We start from the raw sequence: 17,632 nt of genomic DNA on the forward strand, positions 1-17,632 counted from the left end.
ACAGGCTTTGGAAGTTCTCATCTATTATTTGTTTGAATATATTCTCCATTCCATTTTCTCTCTCTTCTCCCTCTGATATACCTATTATTCATATGTTAGTCTTTTTGATGGAGTCAGACAATTCCTGTAGGGATTTCTCATTTTTTAAAATTTTGAGTCTCTTTCTTCTTCTCTCTGTTGTGCCTCAAGTTGTTTGTCTTCTATTTCACTAATCCTACCTTCTATCTGGCCTGTTCTATTAGCTAAGCTTGTTACGTCATTTTTCAGTTCGTGAATTGAGTTTTTCATCTCTGTTTGATTCATTTTCATAGTTCCAATTTCCTTGGTAATATATTCTTTGTGTTCATTGAGTTGTTTGCTGAGCTCCCTACATTGCCTTTCTGTGTTTTCTTGTATATCTCTGAGTATTTTTAGGATTTCTATTTTAAATTCTCCAAGGTTTCCAATATATTAAATTTTTTCTTCATATATTTTTCCTCATCTATCTGTGTTAACTCTCTGTCTTTTGTATCCATGATATTCTATTTCCTTTTCCTTAATAACATCTGAGGGTGGTTTTGTTGATAGTACTAATGAGAATTAATAAAGAATAAAAAGTAAAAAAATATATTATTTCCCTTTTTTTCTCTCCTCTCTTCTCCCCTCCTTCTTGAGAAAAAATTGTGATGAACTGTGAATTATATTGTGGTAAATAGAACAAAAACTACCTATAACGGAGGGCCTGAGTTGGGGAGAAGGTATAAATGGGCAAAAAATGAGGTATGGACCCACAAAATGCAAAAAAGGAAAAATTTGGGTCAAGACTAAAATGATTTGCTTTTAAGTGATGGTCGACTAAGAGATATAAAGAGGGGGATAAAAGGGAAACAGGAAAAAGGGAAAAAGAAAAAAATTTAAAAATTACTATTGTATTTAGTGGAGAAAATACTAGATATAATGAAGAGCCAAGGTTGGGAACACTGCCAATGAGTTAAAGAAGCAAAGTAAAAAAACCCCAAAGCACCACAAAATTAATTTGAGTCCCAAATAAAATAATTTGTTCGTGATTGAATATTGAATGAGAGGGAAAGTAAAGGAGAAAATAAGAAACTAATATATATAGAGAAAAACATAAAAAGGAAAACACAAAAAGTAGAAAAAAAAAGAACAAAAGGAGAGAGAGAGATAGAGATAGAGTGAGTTAAGGGTTTTGGAGTGCAACGTTCATAGAGAGAAAGGAAGAAGAAAGAAAGATAATGCGAGATGTAACACTTATGGGTAGTGTAGTTCAAAGACAGGAAAGAGTAAAACTGGCAGAGAATTAAACGACCATATTGGAAGAAGAAGAAAATAGTCAAGACAAGAAGATGAGAGAAACAAGCGAACAAATATAATAAAATGGGATAGGTTATAAAGTCTGTGGATTATTCTTGATTTTGAGAGGTTATCTTCTTTCTTTTCTTTTCTCCCCCTCTTCCTGGTTGGTGACTCTGTACCCTGGGCTCTGCCCCTGTGGCATGCTTAGGTAGAGGTTTGCAGTTGATAAGTCTCTTTGGCGATGTCATATATTAGGCTTCAGTCTCGTTATTAGTCGAGGCTCGTTAGCATTTGCAGGTTCTGACAATGCGAGAGTCCGTTTTCCCGGAGCCTCACTCCTAGTCTTTCCTTCCTGAATTAGCAGCCTGATGATCCAGCTATGGGTTGCTGCTGCCTCTGCCTGGATAATAAGAGCCTCAAAGAACTGGCAAATCCCCAGTCTATCCCCACTCAGCGCAGGGCTCTGGTTAAGGCTCAATCAGTCAGAGCTGCTAGCATAATCAGGTGGGACTGGGAGCCAATTGTTTTCAAGGTGCCTTTCTATGCACCTCTAGGCATGTCCTGAATGCCCCAGCACTCTGTGGGACCACATTCCCCAGGCTTTTGGAACTTTGTAACCTGTTTTGGCTGGATGGAAGATGCCCTAGTCACTGTTTGCAAAGGAGGAGGACTTACAAGCTGCCAAATTCCTTTTTTTAACATATAGCCCTGAGCATGAAAGCTCTGCCAATCAGAGGTTGCCCCCACCCCTCCGTGCATAGCATAACAAGAAGCACTAAAAAATATCACCCCTCTTGTCTTAGATCGCTAACCTGAGAGAGATCTTGTCAGTTAGGGACACATAGGTCAGTTGGGAGGTGAGAAGACTGTGGGTTAAGGTAATCCTTCACAGGTCTGTTAGCATGTATGGCTGGGTGAGGCGCTCCACCCGCCCAGAGAAGTTTGAGCGTAGGGAATCTCGCTTTCACGCACTCCCCGCACCCTGCTCTTCAGGGTGCAGGGGTGACACTGAGACTCTGGTCACAGCCCACACAAAGGCCTCTGACTCTGCCCCTCTGTCCGGGAACACATGTGCCCATTCCCGGGGGGCTCAGAGGAATCTCTTGCCCACTATCTGTGCTCACCATGCCAGGATATTGGGCTGGCCGCCTCTATCCCCGGGTGAGGTGCCCTGCCCGCTGGGAGAAGTTTTTGCGTAGGGAATTTCACTCCTGCGCACTCCCACATGCTGCCTTTCAGGGCGCAGGGGCGACCCCGAGACTCCGGTTTCAGGCCATACAAAGGCCTCTGACTCTGCCCCTCTGTCCGGTAACACGAGCGCCCACTTCCGGGGCTCCAGGAGGAATCTCTCGCACACTATCCGTGCTTGCCGACCAGGAGATTGGGGCCGGTGGCTGCCGCACTTGCCTTTCTTTGTCTGGGTTTGGCACGAGCATTAGCTTGTGTTGACTGGGTTGCCACAAGCACAGTTTTTCCTTGGCTTGGATTTCTGTGCCACAGCCTGGCTCAGACGTTTGTGCCGCAGCCTGGTTCTATTCACACCCTTTGCCTGCCTAGATGCTATTCTCTCAGTTCCAAGTGAAAGCAGCCCTTATTTAGGTTAGTGAGGAAGGTGGAGTGTTCCTTTCTACATCTTATTTCCTTTGGGGTTGATTATATATTTAGTCAATTTTTCACTCGATCATACCTTCATGTTCAGTGTGGGACTTCTGGAGGAACCAAGGATAGATTTTTCTGTCTCTGGATGAAGATCTTGTTGAAATTTTGGGAAGATTTATCGGTATTATTCCTTATGGCACCATTTTTCTGACGTCACTCCTCTCTGTTCTTTTTTCTTCTTTTTGTTTTTTCCTCTTTCTTTTTTTCTACCACTATATTAGTTTCTTCTTTCCTCCTTTACTTATCCTCTCATTCAATACTGAATCATGAACAAAGTATTTTATTTGGGACTCAAATTTTTCCTTGTGGTACTTTGGGTGCTTTTTACTACACTTATTTACCTTATTAACAGTGCTCCCAACCCTGGCTCTACATTTTATCTAGTTTTTGCTCCACTAAATACAACACGTATTTTTAAATTTTTTTCCTTTTTCCTCTTTCCCTCTTATCCCCCTCTTTATATCTCTTAGTCAACCATCACTTAAAAGCAAATCACTTTATTCTTGAACCAAATTTTTTCCTTTTTTGCATTTTGTGGGTACATACATCCTTTCTTTGCCCCATTTATCACTTCTCCCCAACTCAGGCCCTCCATTATAGGTAGTTTTTGTTCTATTTAGCACAGTATAATTCACAGTTCATCACAAGTTTTTCTCAAGAAGGAGGGGAGAAAAGAGGAGAGGAAAAAAAGGGAAAAAATATTTTTTTGTTTTTTTTATTTTTTATTCTTTATTAATTCTCATTAGTACTATCAACAAAACCACCCTCAAATGCTATTAAAGAAAAGGAAATTGAATATCTTGGATACAAAAAGACAGAGAGTTAGCACAGATAGATGAGGAAAGATGTATGGAGAAAAATTTAATATATTGGAAACCTTGGAGCTAAATGACAGAGAATTTAAAATAGAAATCCTAAAAATACTCAGAGATATACAAGAAAACACAGAAAGGCAATGTAGGGAGCTCAGCAAACAACTCAATGAACACAAAGAATATATTACCAAGGAAATTGAAACTATGAAAATGAATCAAACAGAGATGAAAAATTCAATTCACGAACTGAAAAACAACGTTAACAAGCTTAGTTAATAGAACAGGCCAGAGAGAAGGTAGGATTAGTGAAATAGAAGACAAACAACTTGAGGCACAACAGAGAGAAGAAGAAAGAGACTCAAAATTTTAAAAAATGAGAAAGCCCTACAAGAATTGTCTGACTCCATCAAAAAGACTAACATAAGAATAATAGGTATATCAGAGGGAGAAGAGAGAGAAAATGGAATGGAGAATATATTCAAACAAATAATAGATGAGAACTTGCCAAGCCTGTGGAAAGAACTAAAGCCTCAAATTCAAGAAGACTTGGTTCCTATTTTACTCAAAGTCTTCCAAAAAATTGAAGAAGAAGCAATACTTCCATACACATTTTATGAGGCCAACATAACCCTCATACTGAAACTAGGCAAGGAAAGCAGAAAAAAAGAAAACTACAGACCAATATTTCTAATGAATATAGATGCTAAAATACTAAACAAAATACTTGCAAATCAAATACAACAACACATGAAAAAAATAATACATCATGATCAAGTGGGATTCATCCCAGAATCTCAAGTATTGTTTAACATATGTAAAACAGTTAATGTAATACACCATATCAACAAAACAAAGAACAAAAACCACACGGTTTTATCAATAGATACAGAAAAAGCATTCGATAAAATACAACACAATTTTATGTTTAAGACTCTCAACAAAATGGGTATAGAAGGAAAATATCTCAACATGATAAAGGCCATATATGGTAAACCATCAGATAACATCATATTAAATGGCACGAAACTGAAAGCCTTCCCCCTTAAATCAGGAACAAGACAGGGTTGTCCACCCTCTACACTCTTATTTAACGTGGTACTAGAGGTTCTAGCCAGATCAGACAAAATAAAGAAATAAAAGGCATCCATATTGGAAAAGAAGAAGTAAAGGTATCACTTTTTGCAGACGATATGATCCTATACATAGAAAACCCCAAAGAATCTACAAAAAGACTACTAGAAACAATTAGCCAATACAGAAAGGTCACAGGATACAAAATTAACATACAAAAGTCCATAGCCTTTCTTAATGCCAACAATGAAACTTTTGAGAATGAACTAAAAAAAAAATCCCTTTCACTATTGCAACAACAACAACAAAAAATACCTAGCAATAAACATAACAAAGAATATAAAGGACCCATATAATGAAAACTACAAAGCATTGTTAAGGGAAATCGAAAAAGATACAATGAGATGGAAGAATATTCCTTGTTCTTGGATAGGAAGAATAAATATAATCAAAATGGCCATATTACCCAAAGCAATATACAAATTTAATGCAATTCCCATCAAAATTCCAGTCACATTTTTTAAAGAAATGAAACAAAAAATCATCAGATTTATATGGAACTATAAAAAACCCCAAATAGCCAAAGTAATCCTAATGAAAAAGAATGAAGCTGGGGGCATTACAATACCTGACTTCAAACTATATTATAGAGCCACAACATTCAAAACAGCATGGTATTGGCAGAAAAATACACACTCAGATCAATGGAACAGAATAGAAAGTCCAGAAATAAAACCACATATACATGGTCAAATAATTTTTGATAAAGGGGCCAACAACACACAATGGAGAAAAGAATGCCTCTTCAACAAATGGTGCTGGGAAAACTGGAAAGCCACATGCAAAAGAATAAAGCTCTACTCCAGTTTGTCCCCTTGTACTAAAATTAATTCAAAATGGATCAAAGACCTAAATGTAAGACCTGAAACAATAAAGTACATAGAAGAAGACATAGGTTCTAAACTCATGGACCTTGGTTTTAAAGAGCATTTTATGAATTTGACTCCAAAGTCAAGGGAAGTGAAGGCAAAAATAAATGAATGGGACTACATCAGACTAAGAATTTTTACTCAGCAAGAGAAACTGACAACAAAATAAGCAGCCAGCCAACTAAATGGGAAATGATATTTTCAAACTACAGCTCAGATAAGGCCTAATATCCAAAATATACAAAGAACTCATAAAACTCAACAACGAACAAACAATCCAATAAAAAAATGGGAAGAGGACATGAACAGACACTTCTCCCAGGAAGAAATACAAATGGCCAACAAATATATGAAAAGATGCTCATCTTCATTAGTTATTAGAGAAATGCAAATCAAAATTTCCATGAGATACCACCTCACACCTATTAGATTAGCTATTATCAACAAGATAGGTAATAGCAAATGTTGGAGAGGCTGTGGAGAAAAAAGAACCCTCATTCACTGTTGGTGGGAATGTAAGGTAGTACAACCATTATGGAAGAAAGTATTTGGTTCTTAAAAAACTGAAAATAGAACTACCTTATTACCCAGCAATCCTTCATTGGGTATATATCCCCAAAACTTAGAAACATTCATACGTAAAGACACATGCAGCCCCATGTTCATTGCAGCATTGTTCACAGTGGCCAAGATATGGAAACAACCAAAAAGCCCTTCAATAGACGACTGGATAAAGAAGGTGTGGCACATATACACCTGGAATACTACTCAGCCATAAGAAATGATGACATTGGATCATTTACAACAAAATGGTGGGATCTTGATAACATACGGAGTGAAATAAATAAATCAGAAAAAACCAAGAACTGCATTATTTCATATGTAGGTGGGACATACAAACGAGGCTAAGAGACATTGACAAGAGTGTGGTGGTTATGGGTGGGGGAGGGAGGGAGAGGGGAAGGCAGAGGGGGAGGGGCACAAAGAAAACTAAATAGAAGGTGACGGAGGACAATCTGACTTTGGGTGATGGGTATGCAACATAACTGATTGATAGGATAACTTGGACATGTTTTCTTTTAACATATGTACCCTGATTTATTGATATCACCCCATTAAAATAAATAAAAAATAAAATAAAATAACTGAAATAGATTTAATCTGTTCCAGCCCTGCGAAACATCCTTAAACCATGCTAAATTATGAAAAACAGATGTTTTTAATTAAGAAACACACATGCATACTTTACCAATACATAATAAAATATATGAAATAAAAGAAAAAAGAACAAAGAGAGAGAGAGAGAGAGAGAGAGAGAGAGTTAAGGGTTTTGGAGTGCAACCCTCATAGTGAGAAACGAAGAAGAAAGGAAAGAAAATGGGAGATGTAACACTTCTGGGTAGTGTAGTTCAAGAAGGAGAAAGAGTAAGACCGGCAGAGAATAAAACGACCAAAGTGGAAGAAGAAAATAATCAAGACAAGCAGATGAAACAAACAAACAAAATAAGTTGTAAAAAGTTATAAAGTCTGTAGATTTTTCTTGATTTTGAGAGGTTATCGTCTTGCTTTTTCTTTCCTCTCCCTCTTCCTGGTCAGTGACTCTGTACCCTGGGCTCTGCCCCTGTGCACACTTAGGTAGAGTTTTGCAGTTGATAAGTCTCTTTGGCGATGTCATATATTAGGCTTCAGTCTCGTTGGCAGTCGAGGCTCCTTAGTATTTGCAGGCTCTGACAATGCGAGAGTCCGTTTTCCCGGAGCCTCTCTCCTAGTCTTTCCTTCCTGAATTAGCAGCCTGATGATCCAGCTATGGGGTTGCTGCTGCCTCTGCGTTCATATTCAGTGTGGGACTTCTAGATACTCCAAGGATAGACTTTTCTTTCTCTGGTTGAAGAACTTGTTGAAATTTTGGGGAGATTTATCGGTATCACTCCTCACGGCGCCATTTCTCTGATGTAACTCAAACCATTCTGTTTTGATTACAATGGCTTTGTAATACAGGTTGATGTCAGATAGCATGATTCTTTCAACTTTGTACTTCTTTCTCAGAATTTTTGTGTCTCTTTATAAAATATTGTTTTATTTGTTCTTGTTCTGTGAAAAACATCATTGATATTTAGATAAGAAATAGATTGCTTTAGGTAGTATGGGTATTTTAATGACATTTTTTTCTATCTATAAATATGGTATATGCTTTCACTTATTTGTATCTTCTTCAATGTCCTATAAATTTCTAAGTACATGTCTTTTACCTCCTTGGTTAAATTTTTTCTGGGTATATTTTTTCTTCCTTTCTTTCTTTTTCTTTCTTTCTTTCTTTCTTTCTTTCTTTCTTTCTTTCTTTCTTTCTTTCTTTCTTTCTTTCTTTCTTTCTTTTCTTTGTTTTATTTTTCCTTTCTTATTTCCTCCCTCCATCCCTCTTTCCCTCCCTTCCTCCCTCTCTCCCTCCCTCCCTCCTTTCTTTCTTTCTTTCTTTCTTTCTTTCTTTCTTTCTTTCTTTCTTTCTTTCTTTCTCTCTCTCTCTCTCTCTCTCTCTCTCTCTCTCTTTCTTTTCTTCCTTCCGTCCTTCCTTCCTTCTTTCCTTCCTTCCTTCCTTCCTTCCTTCCTTCCCTCTTTCTTTTCTTTTTTTTTTCTCGATTTTTAGAATTAATTTTAGTGGAGTGACATTGATAAATCAGGGTACATATGTTCAGAGAAAACATCTCCAGATTATTTTGACATTTGATTATGTTGCATACCCCTCATCCAAAGTCAAATTGTCTACTGTCACCTTCTATCTGGTTTTCTTTGTGCCCCTCCCCTCCCCCCACCCCATACCTCACTTTTCTCCTCCCCCTTGGTTATCATCACATTCTTGTTCATGTCTCTGAGTCTTATTTTTATGTCCCATCCATGTATGGAATCATATAGTTTTTAGTTTTTTCTTATTTACTTATTTCATTCAGTATAATGTTATCAAGGTCCATCCATGTTATTGTAAATGATCTGATGCCATTATTTCTTATGACTGAGTAGTATTCCATAGTATATATGTACCACTGCTTTTTTTTATAAATACATTTTTATTTTAATGGGGTGACATCAATAAATCAGGGTACATATATTCAAAAAAAACATGTCCAGGTTATCTTGTCATTCAATTCTGTTGCATACCCATCACACAAAGTCAGATTGTCCTCCATCACCTTCTATCTAGTTTTCTTTGTGCCCCTTCCACACTCATTTCCCCTCTCCCTCCTCCCCCCCCCCATCCTCCATAACCACCACACTCTTGTCCATGTCTCTTAGTCTTGTTATTATGTCCCACAAATGTATGGAATCCTGCAGTTCTTGTTTTTTTCTGATTTACTTATTTCACTCTGTATAATGTTATCAAGATCCCACCACTGCTTTTTAATCCACTCGTCCACTGATGAACACTTGGGCTGTTTCCAGATCTTTGCTATTGTGAACAATGCTGCCACAGACATGGGGGTACATTTCTTTTTTTGGAACAGTGCTATGGGTTTCTTAGGGTATATTCCTAAAAGTGGGATAGCTGGGTCAAAAGGCAGTTTGATTTTTAACTTTTTGAGGAATCTCCATACTGTTTTCCACAGTGGCTGCACCAGTCTGCATTCCTACCAGCAGTGCAGGAGGGTTCTCTTTTCTCCACATCCTTGCCAGCACTTATTCTGTGTTGTTTTGTTGATGAGTGCCATTCTGACTGGTGTGAGGTGATATCTCATTGTGGTTTTAATTTGCATTTCTCTTATGATTAGTGATGTTGAGCATTTTTTCATATGTCTATTGACCATCTGTATGTCCTCTTTGGAGGATTGTCTATTCATTTCTTTTGCCCAGTGTTTGATTGGATTATTTGTCTCCCTGGTGTTGAGTTTTACAAGTTCTTTAGAAATTTTGGTTATTAACCCATTATCAGACATATTGTTAAATATGTTCTCCCATTGTGTAGTTTGTTTTTTAATTATATTCATATTGTCTATAGCTGTGCAAAATCTTTATAGTTTGATATAGTTTCATTTGTTTATATTGTCTTTTATTTCATTTCCCTGTGGAGATAAATCGGCAAACATATTGCTGTGAGAGATGTCAGAGAGCTTACTGCCTATGTTTTCTTCTAAATTGCTTATGGTTTTACGGCTTACATTTAAGTCTTTTATCCATTTTGAGTTTATTTTTGTGAATGGTGTAAGTTGGTGGTCTAGTTTCATTTTTTTGCAGGTAGCTGTCCAATTTTCCCTACACCATTTATTAAAGAGGCTGTCTTTACTCCATTGTATGCTCTTAATTCCTTTGTCAAATATCAGTTGTCCATAGAGCTGTGACTTTATTTCTGGGTTCTCCGTTCTGTTCCATTGATCTATATGCCTGTTCTTATGCCAGTACCAGGCTGTTTGCAATACAATGGCCTTGTATTATAACTTGATATCGGGAAGTGTGATACCTCCCACTTTATTCTTCCTTTTCAAGATTGCTGAGGCTATTCGTGTTCTTTTTTGGTTCCATATAAATTTTTGGAATATGTGTTCTATATCTTTGAAGTATGTCATTGGTATTTTAATTTGTAATTCACTTAATTTATAAATTGCTTTAGGTAATATAGACATTTTAATGATGTTTATTCTTCCTAACTGTGGACAAGTCCTGCTGGGTTTGAGGACAACGGAGATGCAAAGACCCGACTCTGGGGACTAGGTTCAGTGATGCAGATCCACTTTATTCAGGAAGCAATCTAGCTTATATATATGAGTTCAGCCAATAGGATGTCACAAAGTGTCCTTCATAGCCAATGGCTGAAAAGATCAGGGAGCTGCATGGTTGACGCTAAGTCACTTCCTTATACCAGGCGAGCTTCACAGCATTGAATCAGCCAGAGCTGCTAGGAATGTGCTCTGCACTCCACCCACACCAAACCATGAGCACAGTATATGCTTCCACTTGTTTGTATCTTCATTGATTTCTTTTATCAAGGTTCTGTAATTTTTCAAGTACAAGTCTTAGACCTCCTTGGTTAAATTTACTCCTAGATACTTTATTTTTGTTGTTGTTATTGCAATAGTGAAGGAGATTGTTTCCTTAATTTCTCTTTCTGACAGTTCATTGTTGGTCTATAAAAATGCCTCTGATTACTGAGTATTCATTTTGTATCATGCTAAATTGCTGAATTTATTTATCAGGTCCCATAGTTTTTTGTCCTGGACTTTAGGGTTTTCTCTATACAATATCATATCATCTGCAAATAATGATAGTTTTACCTTTTCTTTTCCAATTTGGACGCCTTTTATTTCTTCTTCTTCTCTGATTGCTGTGGCTAGGACTTCCAGAACTATGTTGAATAAGAGTGATGAAAGAGGTCACCACTGCCTTGTTCCTAATCTTATGGGGATTGATTTTTATTTTTGCATATTGAGTATGAAATTGGCTGACGGTTTGTCATAGATGGCCTTTATCATGTTGATGTTTGTTCCCTTTATTCCCACTTTGCTGAGAGTTTTGATCATGAATGGGTGCTGGATTTCATCAAATGCCTATTCTGCTTCTATTGAAATTATCATGCAGTTTTTCTCCTTCCTTTTGTTTATGTGATGAATCACACTGATTGACTTGCGAATATTGTACCAGTCTTGCTTCCCTAGAATAAATCCCACTTGATCATGATGTATGATTTTTTTTCATATATTGCTGGATCTAGTTAGTTAATATTTTGTTAAGGATTTTAGCATCTAAATTCATCAGGGAGATGGGTCTATAATTTTCTTTCTTTGTGTTGTCTTTGCCTGGTATTGGAATCAGAATTATGTTCACCTCATATAAGGAGCTTGGAAGTCTTTCTTCCGTTTGAATTTTTTGAAATAGCTTGAGAAGGATAGGAGTTAGTTCTTCTTTGAATATTTGGTAGAATTCACTTGTGAAGCCATCAGGCCCAGGACTTTTCTTTGTTGGTAGTTTTTTTTTTATAACATTTTCATCTCATTTGTTGTTATCATTCTGTTTAGGTTTTCTGATTCTTCCAGATTATTGTTTGGAAGATTATATGTTTCAAGGAATTTGTCCATTTCACCTAGGTTATTTAATTTTTGGCATACAGGTCTTCTAGTATTGTCTTACAATATTTTGTATTTCTGGTGTGTCGGTTGTTATTTCTCCACTCTTCTTTCTAATTTTATTTATTTGAGTCCTCTTCTTTTCTTGTTGAGTCTGGGTAAAGGTTCATCGATCTTGTTTACCTTTTCAAAGAACGAGCTCCTGGTTTCATTGATCCTCTGTATTGTTTCTTTAGCCTCTATGTCATTTATTTCTGCTCTGATCTTTATTATTTCCTTTCTTCTACTAGCTCTGGGCTTTAGTTTTTGTTATTTTTTTAGTTCTTTTAGATGCCAGGTCATGTTGTTTATTTGAGCTTTTTCTATCTTCTTATGTTATGCCTGTAATGCTATGACCTTCTCTCTCAGGATTGCTTTTACTGTGTTCCATCAATTTTGAGTTGATATATGCTCATTATCATTCGTTTCTAATTTTTTTTATTTCTTCTTTGATATCATTGTTAACCCATTTGTTATTTAATAACATGCTATTTAGTTTCCAAGTGTTTTAGTATTTTTCAGTTTTTCTGTTGTGGTTGATTTCTAGTTTCATGGCATTGTTATCCGAGAAAATGCTTGATATGATTTTAATCCTCTTAAATTTGTTGAGACTGTTTCTGTGCCCTAACATGTGGTCTCTCCTAGAGAATGTACCATGAGCACTTGAAAAGAATGTATATCTTGCTGCTTTAGGGCAAAAGGTTTTGAAGATATCTATCAAGTCAAGTTGATCTAGTGTGTCCTTTATGTCTGCTGTTTTTTTTGTTAATTTTCTTTCTTGAGGATCTATCTAGTGATGTTAGTGGGGTATTGAAATCTTCTACTATTATAGTATTGCTGTTGATCTCACCCGTTATTTCCATCAAAGTCAGCTTTATATATTTAGGTGCTTGTATATTAGGTGCGTAGGTATTTATAATGATTATATCCTTCTATTTTATTGCTTCCTTTATCATTATGTAATGACCTTCTTTATCTCTTACTATAGCCTTTGTTTTAAAGTCCATTTTGTCTGATATGAATATTGTTACCCCAGCTTTTTAAAAATTTCCATTTGCATGAAATATTCTTTTCCATCCTTTTACCTTCAGTCTATGTTCATCTTTTGTTTTAAGGTGTGTCTCTTGTAGACAGCATATGTATGAGTCCTGTTTTCTTATTCATGCAGCTACCCTGTCTTTTGGTTGAATCATTTAATTCACTTACTTTTAAGGTTATTATTAATATGTAATTGTTTATTGCCATTTTATTCTTTAAAATTGTATTCTTTTTTGCTATATTTTTTCCCCTTTGATATGTTTACAGCAGGCCCCTTAGCATTTCTTGCAGCATTGGTTTAGTTGTAGTGAATTCCTTGAATATTTTTTTTTTTGGTCTGGGAAACTTTTTATTTCTCCTTCTATTTTAAATGATAGCCTTGCTGAATAAAGTAGTCTTGGTTGTAGGCTCTTGTTCTGCATTACTTTGAATATTTCTTGCCATTCCCTTCTGGCCTTAAGTGTTTTTGTTGAGAAGTCAAATGTCATCCTTATGGGGGCTGCTTTGTAGGTGATAGCCTTTTTTTTCTAGCAGGTTTTAATATTTTCTGTTTTTCACTTAGCTTTGATAATTTAATTATGATGTGTCTTGGTGTAGATTTCTTTCGGTTTCTCTTTAATGGAGTTCTCTGTGCTGCTTGAACTTGTGAGACGTTTTTCTGCATTAATTTAGGGAAGTTTTCAGCTCTGATATGATAGAACAAAGTCTCTGTACATTATTCTTTCTCTTCTTCTTTAGGAACCCCTATGATGCGGATGTTATTTCTCTTCATGTTGTCACAGAGCTCTCTGAGAGATTCTTCAGACTTCTTAAGTCTCTTTTCTTTTTTCTGTTCTCCTTCCATTTCTTCATTTATCTTGTCCTAAATCACTGATTCAACCCTCAGCTTCATTCATCCTTCTTTTATTTCCTTCCATTGTGGTCTTCATTTCTGATATTCTATTTGTCATTTCTGACTGATTTTTTTTATTATTTCAATGTCCTTTTTTATATTTGCTATATCTTTATTTAGGTGTTCTTAATGACCATCTATTGTTTTCCTAAGTTCTTTGAGAATCCTAACAATCGTTATTTTAAACCAGGGGTCCCCAAACATTTTACACAAGCGGCCAGTTCACTGTCCTTCAGACAATTGGAAGGCCGGAATATAAAAAACAACAACAAAACAACTATGAACAAATTCCTATGCACAGTGCATATATCTTATTTTAAAGTAAAAAAACAAAAACAAAATGGGAACAAATACAGTATTTCAAATAAAGAACACGTAAATTTAAATCAACAAGCTGACCAGTATTTCAATTGGTATTATGGGCCTGCTTTTGGCTAATGAGATGGTCAATGTCCGGTTACATATTTGTTATTGCTAGCCATAGCAAGTGATATGATGTGTTTCTGTAGCTATGACATGTGCGTCTCACATCACCGGAAGTAGTACTGTACATGAGCGATGCTGTGCTTTGTGGCGCCGCCACATACAGTACTCCAGGAACACTGGATGCGGATGCATCCTGTGCTCCTCTCACTGACCACCAATGAAAGAGGAACCTCTTCCAGAAGTGTGGCAGGGGCCGGATAAATGGCCTCAGGGGGCCGCATGCGGCCCACGGGCCTTAGTTTGGGGACCCCTGTTTTAAACTCTGCATCTGGTAATTTGGTTATATTGGACTAATTCAAGTCCTTTTCTGGGGATTTCTCTTGATTCATTTGTGTTGCATTTCTCTGCCTTCCCATTTTTCCTGTGTATAACAGGGGTCCCCAAACTACGGCCCGCAGGCCGCATGCGGCCCCCTGAGGCCATTTATCCGGCCCCCACCGCACTTCCGAAAGGGGCACCTCTTTCATTGGTGGTCAGTGAGAGGAGCACATTGACCATCATTAGCCAAAAGCAGGCCCATAGTTCCCATTGAAATACTGGTCAGTTAGTTGATTTAAATTTACTTGTTCTTTATTTTAAATATTGTATTTGTTCCCATTTTTTTTTACTTTAAAATAAGATATGTGCAGTGTGCATAGGGATTTGTTCATAGTTTTTGTTATAGTCCGGCCCTCCAATGGTCTGAGGGACAGTAAATTGGCCCCCTGTGTAAAAAGTTTGGGGACCCCTGGTGTATAAGAAAGTTTTGGCACTGAAGTCCAATGGATGTGGCCTCTGTGTTCTTTAGGTGTGGTCTGTCTGCAGGCCCACAATCTCCTCTGCCACTGCTGTCTAGGGCATTCAGGTATAGGCATTTTGGGTGCCAGCCTGCTGGGGCTGTCACTGCAGTTTTCGTCTCTCCTTCACAGGGTGGGGGGCTGTGATCACATGCTCAGGTCTACAAGCCTTAGCAGCCTCGGCCTTCTCCATGCCCCTGCGTGTTTGGTTATGCAGCGTGCCCAGGCCACAGCCTCAGCACTACAGACAGGGATGAGTACCTTTGCTCAGCTGCTGGTTTCCGCCTGTTTCTAGGCTTTCACTCCGCCCCCGCAGGAGGAGCCCACTTACGGTTCATCTGCAAGGCTCGGCTCTGTGGGCCTGTCAGGGTTTTGCACCCCTTCTCATTCACAGGTCTCCACCTGTTCTGGGCTTTCACCCCACCCCTGCGGGAGGAGCTGGCTTACGCGTTGGTGTGCAAGCCTCGGTTCTCTGGGCCAGGCGAGGGTGTGCTCCTTTGCACCCTTGCTCAGTGGCTGGTCTCCACCCCTTCTGGGGCTCCTGCCTTTCCCCCATAGGTACGATTGCAGGCGGGCCCGTAGGTGGGCCAGGCCACATTAGCGTGGTCCCTGCACCCCCGCCGAGCAAGACTGAGCTCACACCCGGGCTTCAGTCATGGCTTGCTGGTTTTTGAGGTGACCACTGCCTTTATTGTCTTTCTGCTGAGGTCACAGGCTGGGGTTCAGAGGTATCCGGGGACAGCAGGTGACTCTAAACCCAAATTATTGCTACTTGGCAAGGTCACCTTGGGGCTTCCTACAGTGTCCTGAGTATGGATGGGCATGAACATGCAAATGGTATGCAAATGACATGCAAACCAACCCAGGATTTTTCACATGTCTGGTGTAGTGGAAGGTGCTGGAAGAGTTGCAAGCCTGCCAGCCTGGAGGGTGATGGGGACACTCAGGTCCTTACCCCACACTGCAGTAGATCCAGCCCAACCTCAGGGGTCGAGGTCCGGGGTGGGATTGCGAGTCCCTGAGCATCAACCCTGGTTCTGCTGATTGAGGAAGAGCAGAAGCTTGGCCCCCAGACAGCAGGAAGAAAGCAGGGTACCCACTAGGCAACCATACAGCCCGGGGCCCACCCACAGAGGAAGAGGATCTGCCCTGGGGCACACAGCAAGGCAGAGGCAGAGGGGGTTGAAATCCATGCCTGAAGCCAGGCAGAGGCAAGAATGTCTCAGAGATCAAAGCTACAAACAGTAAAATACACTGATAAAGAAAGAAACAGAAAGCAAGTGGCCCAGTCCCTGATACCTGGACTGAGAGACTCTCCACCAGCTGGGCTGGGAGGCCCCGAGAGCCAGGCCCTAGGTCTAGGAGCAGTAGCATCCCTGTTCATGGTGCTGACTTGACCAGTCCAGAAGCTCCAGAAGGAGGCAGACAGGGCCCAAGGGCCCTTGGCTAATGCAGGTCAGGCTCAGTTATTATTCATAATCCACCAGGAGGCTGGGAAGAACACAGTGGTGAGGGTGTCTGGAGCCTGCAGGTGGTCAATGAGGATGTGCTGGAAGGCCTTACTGCAGGTGGACTGCTGGTGCCTTCTCCAGGAGTCCTCATGCTGCCAGAACTCATACAGGGTGAAGGAGGCATTGTCTAGCATCTTCTGGGCAGACACATGCAGGCAATGGCTCTGGGCCCCTGTGAAGTCCACATAGCAGCTCAGGTCCCAGTGGAAGTCTTGCAGTGCTCCTTCTGCCACCTGTACCTGCTTTTGGGCCAGGAGATTGTACAAGTCAGGCCCCTTGGTAAGCACTTCTTCATGTAGGGGTTCCAGCCGGGGGGCCTTGTACTCGAGTTGGTCAATGAACTCCTGGAGACGGTTGATCTGGAGCTTCCACTGCATCTCAGCCTCTGAACTCTGCCCTGTGTCAGAGGAGCCAGGAGCCCAGGTGGGTGACCGACTGATGCTCCACAAGGCCCTGTGCCTGGCCCACCAACTGCCACGGGGCCTGCTCTGCACCACCATTCTCTCTTCATGTGACCATGGCCCCCAGGGCCTGGGCCTCCAGGGTATCTGGCACCCCTTCCAGCGAGCTCTGCAGGGCTTGTAGCTGGCTTATGGTTTCCCACAGCAGGAAGCGAGTCACAAACTGGTCCAGCTTGGAGGCCCGCTCATACTCCAACTTAGTGGTGTCCATTGCAGTGAGCACTGCATGGTTCAGGGACTCCAGTGCAGCCAGCACAGGCCGGTAGACACCCAGGTGTACTGAGAAGTAGTCACACAGTTTCTCTGTTTCCAAGTCGTTGGTGGAATGTCCATCAATGCCTCTGAACAGCTCCCGCAGCTCCCCAGGGCTGAGAACCCCGTCAGCAAAGTAATTCTGGAACTCCTCAGATGAGAGCTTACCATCATCCTTCTTGTCTGCTCTGCAGAAGACATCCTGGAAGAGTGGATGTCCGGTAGACCCAGTGATTGGCGTGGGAGACCACGAGGGCTGGGGCGTGTGTGGGCTGCTGGATGAGGCACACAGTGAGCAGCCCCGCACAGGCCATTGTACCGCCACTCGCACACCTCCAACTCGGTGGAGACTCTGGGCTCTAG

The 17,632-nt window shown here is 39.8% G+C and overlaps 1 protein-coding gene across 1 annotated transcript; it reads right to left on the bottom strand.

Moving 5' to 3' along the window:
- Positions 1-16,507: 16,507 nt before the first annotated feature.
- LOC136386069 (N-terminal EF-hand calcium-binding protein 3-like) lies at positions 16,508-17,583 on the bottom strand. The gene is given in 3 exon segments (XM_066357386.1): positions 16,508-17,074; positions 17,076-17,544; positions 17,546-17,583. Coding segments are annotated over 3 exon segments (1,074 nt in total).
- Positions 17,584-17,632: the final 49 nt, after the last annotated feature.

This window comes from Saccopteryx leptura, chromosome X, assembly GCF_036850995.1.
Source record: "Saccopteryx leptura isolate mSacLep1 chromosome X, mSacLep1_pri_phased_curated, whole genome shotgun sequence".
Taxonomy (NCBI): Eukaryota; Metazoa; Chordata; class Mammalia; order Chiroptera; family Emballonuridae; genus Saccopteryx; species Saccopteryx leptura.